Raw genomic sequence first — 12,017 nt, 5'->3', positions numbered from 1 at the left:
GTATGTGGAAAAATGAAATTGTCAACAACACACATAAAAAGGCATCAAAATGACAACACTAAACACTTATTTATCTATAATTACGCTGAATGTAAATGGACTAAATGCACCAATAAAGAGACAGAGAGTCTCAGACTGGATAAAGAAACACGATCCGTCTATATGCTGCCTACAAGAGACACACCTTAGACTTACAGACACAAACAAACTAAAACTCAAAGGATGGAAAAAAATATATCAAGCAAAAAAGAAGACGAGTAGCAATATTAATTTCTGACAAAATAGACTTTAAACTTAAATCCACCACAAAGGAGAAAGAAGGACACTACATAATGATAAAAGGGACAATTGATCAGGAAGACATAACCATATTAAATATTTATGCACCCAATGACAGGGCTGCAAGATACATAAATTTTAACAGAACTGAAAAGTGAGATAGACAACTCCACAATTATAGTAGGAGACTTCAACACACCACTTTCGGTGAAGGACAGGACATCCAGTAAGAAGCTCAATAGAGACACAGAAGACCTAATTACAACAATCAACCAACTTGACCTCATTGACTTATACAGAACCCTCCACCCAACTGCTGCAAAGTATACTTTTTTTTCTAGCGCACATGGAACATTCTCTAGAATAGACCACATATTAGGTCATAAAACAAACCTTTGCAGAATCCAAAACATCGAAATATTACAAAGCATCTTCTCAGACCACAAGGCAATAAAACTAGAAATCAATAACAGAAAAACTAGGGAAAAGAAATCAAATACTTGGAAACTGAACAATACCTTCCTGAAAAAAGACTGAGTTATAGAAGACATCAAGGAGGGAATAAGGAAATTCATAGAATGCAACGGGAATGAAAATACTTCATATCAAAACCTCTGGGACACAGCAAAAGCAGTGCTCAGAGGCCAATTTATATCGATAAATGCACATATACAAAAAGAAGAAAGAAACAAAATCAGAGAACTGTCCCTACAACTTGAACAAATAGAAAGTGAGCAACAAAAGAATCCATCAGACACCAGAAGAAAACAAATAATAAAAATTAGAGCTGAACTAAATGAATTAGAGAACAGAAAAACAATTGAAAGAATTAAGAAAGCCAAAAGCTGGTTCTTTGAAAAAATTAACAAAATTGATAAACCATTGGCTAGACTGACTAAAGAAATACAGGAAAGGAAACAAATAACCTGAATAAGAAACGAGAAGGACCACATCACAACAGACCCAACTGAAATTAAAAGAATCATATCAGATTATTACGAAAAATTGTACTCTAACAAATTTGCAAACCTAGAAGAAATGGATGAATTCCTGGAAAAACACTACCTACCTAAACTAACACATTCAGAAGTAGAACAACTAAATAGACCCATAACAAAAAAAGAGATTGAAAAGGTAATCAAAAAACTCCCAACAAAAAAAAGCCCTGGTCCGGACGGCTTCACTGCAGAGTTCTACCAAACTTTCAGAGAAGAGTTAACACCACTACTACTAAAGGTATTTCAAAGCATAGAAAAAGACGGAATACTACCCAACTCATTCTAGGAAGCCACCATATCCCTGATACCAAAACCAGGTAAAGACATTACAAAAAAAGAAAACTACAGACCTATATCCCTCATGAACATAGATGCAAAAATCCTCAACAAAATTCTAGCCAATAGAATTCAACAACATATCAAAAAAATAATTCACCATGATCAAGTGGGATTTATACCAGGTATGCAAGACTGGTTTAATATCAGAAAAACCATTAATGTAATCCACCACATAAATAAAACAAAAGACAAAAACCACATGATCTTATCAATTGATGCAGAAAAGGCATTTGACAAAGTCCAACACCCATTTATGATAAAAACTCTCAGCAAAATAGGAATTGAAGGAAAATTCCTCAACATAATAAAGGGCATCTATGCAAAGCCAACAGCCAACATCACTCTAAATGGAGAGAACCTGAAAGCATTTCCCTTGAGAACGGGAACCAGACAAGGATGCCCTTTATCACTGCTCTTATTCAACATCGTGCTAGAAGTCCTAGCCAGGGCAATTAGGCTAGACAAGGAAATAAAAGGCAACCGGATTGGCAAGGAGGAAGTAAAATTATCTCTATTTGCAGATGACATGATCTTATACACAGAAAACCCTAAGGAATCCTCCAGAAAACTACTGAAACTAATAGAAGAGTTTGGCAGAGTCTCAGGTTATAAGATAAACATACAAAAATCACTTGGATTCCTCTACATCAACAAAAAGAACATCGAAGAGGAAATCACCAAATCAATACCATTCACAGTAGCCCCCAAGAAGATAAAATACTTAGAAATAAATCTTACCAAGGATGTAAAAGACCTATACAAAGAAAACTACAAAGCTCTACTACAAGAAATTCAAGAGGACTTACTTAGGTGGAAAAACATACCTTGCTCATGGATAGGAAGACTTAACATAGTAAAAATGTCTACTCTACCAAAAGCCATCTATACATACAATGCACTTCCGATCCAAGTTCCAATGTCATTTTTTAAGGTGATAGAGAAACAAATCACCAATTTCATATGGAAGGGAAAGAAGCCTTGGATAAGCAAAGCATTACTGAAAAAGAAGAAGAAACTGGGAGGCCTCACTCTACCTGATTTCAGAAGCTATTATACAGCCACAGTAGTTAAAACAGCCTGGTACTGGTACAACAACAGGCACATAGACCAATGGAACAGAATTGAGAACCCAGATATAAATCCATCCACGTAGGAGCAGCTGATATTTGACAAAGGGCCAGTGTCAGTTAATTGGGGAAAAGATAGTCTTTTTAACAAATGGTGCTGGCATAACTGGATATCCATTTGCAAAAAAATGAAACAGGACCCATACCTCACACCATGCACAAAAACTAACTCCAAGTGGATCAAAGACCTAAGCATAAAGACTAAAACGATAAAGATCATGGAAGAAAAAATAGGGACAACCCTAGGAGCCCTAATACAAGGCATAAACAGAATACAAAACATTACTAACAATGACAAAGAGAAACCCGATAACTGGGAGCTCCTAAAAATCAAACACCTATGCTCATCTAAAGACTTCACCAAAAGAGTAAAAAGACCACCTACAGACTGGGAAAGAATTTTCAGCTATGACATCTCCGACCAGCACCTGATCTCTAAAATCTACATGATTCTGTCAAAACTCAACCACAAAAAGACAAACGAACCAATCAAGAAGTGGGCAAAGGATATGAACACACACTTCACTAAAGAAGATATTCAGGCGGCTAACAGATACATGAGAAAATGCTCTCGATCATTAGCCATTAGAGAAATGCAGATTAAAACTACGATGAGATTCCATCTCACTCCAACAAGGCTGGCATTAATCCAAAAAACACAAAATAATAAATGTTGGAGAGGCTGCGGAGAGATTGGAACTCTTATACACTGCTGGTGGGAATGTAAAATGGTACAACCACTTTGGAAATCTATCTGGCGTTATCTTAAACAGTTAGAAATAGAACTACCATACAACCCAGAAATCCCACTCCTCGGAATATACCCTAGAGATCAAGAGCCTTCACACAAACAGATATATGCACACCCATGTTTATTGCAGCTCTGTTTACAATAGCAAAAAGCTGGAAGCAACCAAGGTGTCCATCGACGGATGAATGGGTAAATAAATTGTGGTATATTCACACAATGGAATACTAGGCATCGATAAAGAACAGTGACGAATCTGTGAAACATTTCATAACATGGAGGAACCTGGAAGGCATTATGCTGAGCGAAATCAGTCAGAGGCAAAAGGACAAATATTGTATAAGACCACTATTATAAGATCTTGAGAAATAGTATAAACTGAGAAGAACACATACTTTTGTGGTTACGAGGTGGGGAGGGAGGGAGGGAGGGAGACGGTTTTTTTACTGATTAATTGGCTGAAAAGAACTGCTTTAGGTGCAGGGAAGGACAACACTCAATACATGGAAGGTCAGCTCAACTGGTCTGGACTGGACCAAAAGCAAAGAAGCTTCCGGGATAAACTGAATACTTCAAAGGTCAGCCGAGCAAGGGCGGGGGTTTGGGAACCATGGTTTAAGGGGACTTCTAAGTCAATTGGCAAATAATTCTATTATGAAATCATTCTGCATCCCACTTTGAAATGTGGCGTCTGCAGTCTTAAATGCTAACAAGTGGCCATCTAAGTTGCATCAACTGGTCTCAACCCACCTGGAGCAAAGGAGAATGAAGAACACCAAGGTCACACGACAACTAAGAGCCCAAGAAACAGAGAGGGCCACATGAACCAGAGACCTACATTATCCTGAGACCAGGAGAACTAGTTGGTGCCCGGCCACAATCGATGACTGCCCTGACAGGGAGCACAATAGAGAACCCCTGAGGGAGCAGGAGATAAGTGGGATGCAGACCCCAAATTCTCATAAAAAGACCATACTTCATGGTCTGGATGTGACTAGAGGAATCCCGGCAGTCATGGTCCCCAAACCTTCTGTTGGCACAGGACGGGAACCATCCCCGAGGACAATTCATCAGACATGAAAGGGACTGGACAGTGGGTGGGAGAGAGATGCTGATGAAGAGTGAGCTAATATTAGGTGGACACTTGAGACTGTGTTGGCATCTCCTGTCTGGAGGGGGGATGGGAGGATAGAGAGAGTTGGAGGCTGCCAAAGTTTTCACAAAAGGAGAGACTGGAAGGGCCGACTCATTAGGGGGAGAGCAAGTGGGAGTAAGGAGTAAGATGTATATTAACTTATATGTGACAGACTGACTTGATTTGAAAACGTTCACTTGAAGCTCAATAAAAGTTAATAAAAAAAATAAATCAATAACAATAGGGCAAAAATTCAGCTTAGGCTGTTGGTACATGAAGAATTCTGCATACTGTCTTGGTGGAAGTCTCACAGTAAGGGGCCACTGCCTTTTGATCGGGGAGCTGGCTAATTTATGCTAATCAACTTGTTAAAAGCTAGTGGCAGGAGGGTGATAGAGAAAAGTGGGTACATACCAGTGATAGAATATTTGTTGCTATATATTTTAATATGGACCAAGACACACGTTTGCAAGAAATGGCCGTTTATGCCCCAATTATCTAGACAGGTTTGATTGTATATAAAGTCATGAAATAATATTAAATGGGCACCTGGCCAGTTGACTGGAAAGGGAATGTAGAAAGTTCTTCTTTACTTATGTCTAGGGCAGGCACTTTTGATCTTTGTGCCTCAGCCTGAGTTGGAGGCCCTGGGCCCTGTTTCTACCCTGTCTTCCTTGTATCTCTGCCATGCTGGGGACAGAGCCCTGAAGCAGGCCTGCAGAGGCTGTTCTGGGATCAAGACTTTGTTTAAAGTTGCTCTTGGATGTAGGTTCTATTTTCAAAACATGTGAGGCATCTCTAAGGATGTGAAGAGCAACGCATCTGAGAAGAGCAGGTTACCGCGTGGCAGGTTAAGCATAACATGTATTAACGAAGAATGTCGAAGGTGGTCAAGATGAAAGAAGGCCCGATGGTAGCATCACTCCTATGGCACTTTTAAAGTGAAAGGCATGAAGAGAACGGGAAGGAATGATGATAAAACCAGTGGAGCTGTTGGTGGCCTGACTGAGCATTTATTTATTTATTTATTGTAGTTGAAGTGAAAGTTTACAAATCAAGTCAGTTTCTCATACAAAAACTTATACACACCTTGCTATGTCCTCCTAGCTGCTCTTCCCCTAATGAGAACAGCACACTCCTCCTCTCCACCCTGTATGCCCCATGTCCATTCAACCAGCTCCTGTCCCCCTCTGCCTTCTCATCTCACCTCCAGACAGGAGCTGCCCACATAGTCTCATGTGTCTGCTTGGACCAGGAAGCTCATTTGTCACCAGTATCATTTTCTGTCCCATAATCCAGTCCAGTCCCCTGTCCGAAGAGTTGGCTTGGAGAATGGTTCAGTCTTGGGCTAACAGAGCATCTGGGGACCGTGACCTCCCAGGTCCCTCTAGTCTCATTGACCAAGCATTTTTTGACCCATCATAAGGTAAAAATTTCCTTACTATGGTAAATTTTTGTCACTATTTTCAAAAGTTTAAAAAGAAATTTCTTTTGGAAACTTTGCCATCATTTCCAGGGACGAACTCTTCAAAAGTAGGATGCTTGTGTGTGCATAAGTACATGCTTTGAAATTTTTATTTATTTACGTTTTTGCACATGGTGTTCAGGCAGGGAGGGTGGTGTGCTTTTAACACCCAAGGAAGTTTCCTTATCTTTCTGCTATGTTTTTCAGTTTTTCAAATTCTGAATGTATTATACCTACTATGGTTCTTCGCCAAATATGAAGAAGGAAGCCAACCATATTTCTTTAGAGCTACAATCTGTGAAGACGATGCTAGAACTTTCCTTACATTTAAGACAGACGCTATGACCAAAACCGACTCATCCTCCCAATTTACCTTCTCTCTTGAGTTTAGTTTCTGCTTGAGGGCTCCACATGCTCTGACACTGGCTGATATTCTAAAGATGCCCTCTGTCAGAGGCCCTTTTTGGTTAAGAAAGACAAGCGTATCCTGGGGGGAAGGAAAGGAAAAGACAATATGCAGAATTTTATACACACAGGCCTCAGCACAAGCTTGTCCTTGTCGGCAGCTAGCGCTAGGCTACAAGAGAGCACGGGGCTGAAGCTGGAAGAACTTAAGTAAATTCTTTAGATTTTTTTTTTTTTTTTGGTGTCTCCAGAAATATTTTCTATTCATTGGTCCACTCAACATTCGTACACTGAAACACTTTAAACACTTGGTTTATTCAGATTTTCCTTTTTCAATGAATTTAAGCTTTTAAATCAAACTTCTATGTCTACTTTAAGGTTTCTATTAAACCTCCCCTTCCTACCTCACCGTTCTTTTCTCACTGTAATATGGGTGTTTTTCCCCAAATGTGGAAATCTTGCCCTACTCTTTTCCCATTTGCTTATCCCCCATTAAGCAACTGAATTCCCCATTCCTACTTCTTGTATTTCCTTTCCTTTTTCAAAATCAGGCTCAAAAACCAGATAGCCTTCTCCAATTAAACCCTCTTGGCACTTTTTGGAAATCCTGGTGGCATACTGGTTAAGTGCTACCGCTGCTAACCAAAAGATCAGCAGTTCAAATCCACCAGGTACTCCTTGGAAACTCTATGGGACACTTCTACTCTGTCCTATAGGGACACTATGAGTCAGAATTGACTTGATAGCAATGGTTTAGTTTGGTTTCTCACTTCTTCATTTTCTTATTCTCTATCTTCATGTATCCTGCTTGCAGTCAGGGGCCTATCTAGGGAAAGCAGTGCCTAGGGCAATTAGTGTTAAATCTCTCCTAGCTGGCCACGGAAACTGTGGTGGCCAATAGAACCTGTCCTGGCACCCTGCCTCAAGTGGTGCCCAGGGCACGTAGTCAGAGCACAGGACTGACACCCTACCTGCCCAACTACCCCTACCCCCAGAGAGGCCTCTGCTTGCAATGTAGAAAGATAATAGGTGTTGGAGTCAGGTAATCTGAGGCATTGAAATCTATTATACCACCTATTCACTGTGTGACCTTGGGGAAAGTACAGTACTTACCTATATTAAAACTTTTGTTTTCCCCATTTGTGAAATGGGGTTGATGATAATCACAAACCAAACCAAACCTGTTGCTCTGAGACGGTTCTGACTCACAACAATCCTATAGGATAGAGTAGAACTGCCCCATAGGGTTTCCAAGGAGCAGCTAGTGGATTCAAACTGCCAACCTTGAGGTCAGCAGCCCAGGTCTTAACCACTGTGCATCCAGGGCTCCCTGATGATAATGATAAAAAAAAAAAAAAAACCTGCATCGTGTTGTGATAATGATAACTACCCCAAATTCGCCGTAAAATTTGCAGAGTTTGGGGTGGCACCTAGCATGCACTTAAGATGATGATTTTCTTCACATCAAGCATGTGAAGCACTAGTACAGCCCCTGGAGGGATACTAGATACTCAATAACTGTAAAAACGGATGGTTTAAAACACTACTTTGAGACAACACAAGCCAAACCTTGTGTATTTCATTTGACTCATTCTATCAGGACTTTTTTTTTTATCAGGATTAAGATATTGGTATGTGCCAGAAGGTAGGTCTTGAGTCTTATACTTAAGCACTTGAAATAAAATCAAATGCCACCTGAAATATTTTGAGTTGTAAGATTGAGAAGTCTCAGCTGAAGAAGCAACTAAGGGAAAGCTGAGAGTAGCGTGGAGTTCAAGCAAGGAGCTGAAAGGAGAATGTGAGGGTGAGGTGGAACCTCTGCTTCTGAGACTGGTAAACACAGAGCATGTTCTGACTTATCTGAGCAGGCATATGTGGGTCTTTGATGAAACCAGTGGAGTGGACAAGATTAGCTCTTTCTCTTGTGTCTACCTTAGGATCCCGCAATAACTAAGTCAAATTTTTATTTTTTGAAATAATATAACAAAGCTTCTCAGCAAAAGCCAGGGACTGTCTAGTGCTTTCTCTGCTTAGGAATAGATTTGGATGAGAACACGCACCTTCCAGAGCTCTCCCTTCTTCAATCTCCCTCCTTAGGGGCCCACAGAAGGCCAAAAGGAGACCTACCCGGAGAGGAGTGGGCAGGTCATCACTGGGACAAACATCTTTGAGTGAAACCCCAAAGAGCTTCCCTGGCTCGGGGGATGGTAGAGCCCTGCACACGTTGTCCTGGCAAGTGCCGGGGTTCCGCCGAAAGGCCCAGTTCACCATAGGCCATTTCTTTTCACCTGTCCTCTGGCCTGCATCTAAGGAAGAAGTGAGATTGTTAGAAGTAGTAGATTAATTCACTTAAACTTATTTCCACTGTTTCCATTTGCAGAGCATGTTGTTTCCTAGGGCTAGAAGAGAGAGAAAGGGAGTCATTCAGTGTGTAGAATTTCCCCCGTCCTGGGCAGGTGGATCACATCCTCGTGGTGGTAACTTGTTCTGTTTTCCCTTATTCCATAAATGGATAGTTACATCCAGAGGCTTGATCAGACTCAGGTTCAATTCTTCTGGAGGTGACACTTCCTACAGGTGCTATCTGCTCCTGTTGCAGTGCCTCCTGAGGCACCGAATGCGTGGTGGTACAAGTTCACTGATGTTAAATACGATCCATGAGGAATCAGATCCCATTTGATAAGCTACAAAATGTGGTATCAAAATCAAGTAGAGTTTGATAATCACCTACCTTTACGGTAAGTCTCCCCCCTCTAGATTTCCTCTTTGGCTTTCTGAGTGAGTGCCTGGCTATTGTGAACTCTTTCTTATCAAAAAGATCTGCCCTTCATGACTCAACCTCCCTGACCCCATCTCCTGGGCAGCCTGTAACTCCTTCACTCTGAGGGGCCACAACCCTCAGGCAGTTCCATGGACGATGTGCCTCCCCCTGAGGACAGCGATCTTGGCAAGTCACCTTTAAATGCTGGCTGTGTGATGAGAACTCAGGTGGCCTTCTTTCTTGTAACACCCACCCATGCTACCCAGAGATGATTTTTAGCTATCCAACAGTCCCTGTCAAAGGAATGCTGAACAAGAAGAGCTCTTCTAAGACCAGGTGGTCAGCAATGAAAACCTGAGTTCAAAGAGGTCTTTTCTACTACTCAGCTATGAATGTTTCCTGATAAGGTATCCTAATATTTTCTTAAGCTGCTTAGAACCAGATGCTAAAAGAGTATATAGACGAGCCAAGTTGTGGGAGGATAAACAGATGAACAACATTTCACCAAATATTCTTAAATGCCCATCGACTTGGCTTTTCTAGGATGTGGCAAGTATAACCTTAGGTCCAGTACTTCCGGTGCTGGTTCAGGGGGTTCTGCCAGGTACGGGAACAAATTACTCAATCTCTTTGAACTTCAGGTTCCTCAACTTTAACATGACACCACATGAACTGAGTACTAAAATGGATGAAATGTATAATGTACTCCTCAGCACAAGGCACGGTTCATAGCAACCTTGATGAGAACAATTTTTCTCACTCAGAGGGCCTGAGGCAATCAAGACATCAGTATCTTCCTACTAAAGCAGACCCCATCCCCTTCTCCATTTGGCTTAGCACCCTCCAGAGGGTATGCAGTCATGAAGGATTGGCACCATTCCACCTAACTAAGACTCTTTCTTCCTGCCCTAACATTCACACGCCATCATTTTAAAAGTCTGAAGGAAAACAAACACATTCTTCAATCCAGGAAGGGATTCCTATACATCCAGCAATGTCAACATGTGCAAATGTTGAACGTACAGGTTGATATATAGGTGAAGTAGTTGTACTCGGCCTGGTTTCCCTCCCCTTGACCTGATTTTATTATTTCTAAAACTATCCAAATGTATTCAGTTATTTAGCTTTAATACCTCTTAAGAACATTGCTCTATCCCTTGATTTAAAGCTATATGTAAAGCTACTGCAACATAAACAGAGGGCAAAGTATAAACTGAGTTCTGTACTTTCTCAAAAGGACTTTTGGGCTTGGCTGGACCTTTTGTTTTGTACATTATCTGGTGTGAGAGTTCATGTTGCCTCTGTGACCAGTGAAAATACATGCTATTGTCATGAAAACTATGGGGTAATTCAACAAGCTAACTTCATAGAAACCTAGCCTTTCTTAAAGGGTCCTGGCAAGATTTAAGTAGTGTTACCCCATGCTTGCAAATAGGGTATTAATATTAAAAAATAAAATGTGTGAAACTTCGTGCTTATAGGATAACTATCATAAAAATAAAACACTTTAAGTGGGAATTCTATTCTGGCCACACTATTCCCCAAATTAACAATACATTTTCTTCAGAAAGAGAAATACTGATGGGAGAATACAGGAATGGTAGGAAAAAGAATGGTAAGAAGGAAAGTTAAAAAGCCCCCAACCATAAACACTCAGTCCTGCTCCAGTCTAGACCTCGGTCAGAAGCACACAGGGAAACTGAGCTTCGTCCACGTGGCTCGCTGTGGAGGTAGAATTGAGAGGCCACTTCAGCCCAAGCGTGGAATAGATTCCAATTCTACTCCGAAACTCTTCTACTCCACTCAAAGTTTTCTATTCACTGTGTGTCTAAGCTAAGCAGTCATAAGTCCCCTTCTGCTGTGGCTTAGATCCTGAGGAAAGCCCTGAGATGGGGAAAACATGAGTTTCCAGGCCTTAATAAGCTCATATTCTAATAAGACACACAGATAGGTACACACACAATTAAAATATGCATGAAGGGCTATGGGGATACAGAGAAGGGAACTACTACCTGGAGGAATGCAAATAAGCTTTCTAGGAGTGAGTTGGGTCTTGAGGATAGACCCTTGACATTTCTCTCAGTCTGATTCTTGGTGAAGATTGGATACTTACCTACACTGCCCTTCTCCCTGGCATGCAGAATCAGCTTTGTGTTATGATTTTATTTCTAGGAATGGATACATGAGCTGAGAGAACACACCTGCAGGAGGAGAGGGGACTCACCTTTCTGCTCCTGGCCCCTCAGTGGGTGCCTGGGCTTCAGGACAAAGTAACCTTCCATCTCTGATAATAGCTGCTCCAGTAAGAAGGGCTCCTGGAGGGTGGATGGAGATGTGGAGCTCCTTGGGCGGTGTGGCACAAGTGCAGTGGCTTGAATATGGCTCATTTTTATTCCATCGGGATGTTCATGTCCTATACAGAGAAACATGTACATACAGATTCAGGCCAACTAGTGATGGGTGTGATCAAAGCTACCTTACGGCACCCACGTGCACCACACTGGCCTGCTGTGCTTCTAGATAAAGAAGGCTGTGTCTCCTGTGTGTGCTCCCAAAGGGGAGACCATGCAGAGAGCAGGGGCCCAAGTAAGGTGTTTAAAAAAAAGGAAAGAGAAAATGGTCTTTAAAACATATTTCCCTGATTGGAAAGTATAGATCAGTTTGAGCACTACACCATGTTGACTTTTACTATTTTTCCATCTGAGAATATTTAAAACCTTCTAGTTTCTGCCTAGAAACTAAGTAGGTCTGAGCAGCTTA

The 12,017-nt window shown here is 41.2% G+C and overlaps 1 protein-coding gene across 1 annotated transcript in view; it reads right to left on the bottom strand.

The window, feature by feature from the left end:
- Positions 1 to 12,017, bottom strand: part of LOC126076828 (rho GTPase-activating protein 20-like) — a 46,667-nt gene that overhangs the window by 10,210 nt on the left and 24,440 nt on the right. The window contains exons 8-10 of the mRNA XM_049885453.1: positions 11,482 to 11,670; positions 8,624 to 8,802; positions 6,465 to 6,578 (exon numbers count right to left, since the gene is read on the bottom strand). Of these exons, the coding sequence (XP_049741410.1) occupies positions 6,465 to 6,578; positions 8,624 to 8,802; positions 11,482 to 11,670 (482 nt within the window). The remainder of the gene's footprint in view (positions 1 to 6,464; positions 6,579 to 8,623; positions 8,803 to 11,481; positions 11,671 to 12,017) is intronic.

This window comes from Elephas maximus, chromosome 5 (assembly GCF_024166365.1).
Source record: "Elephas maximus indicus isolate mEleMax1 chromosome 5, mEleMax1 primary haplotype, whole genome shotgun sequence".
NCBI lineage: Eukaryota > Metazoa > Chordata > Mammalia > Proboscidea > Elephantidae > Elephas > Elephas maximus.
The sequence above is the reverse complement of the archived record's forward strand: the minus strand, read 5'-3'. Positions and strand labels throughout refer to the sequence as shown.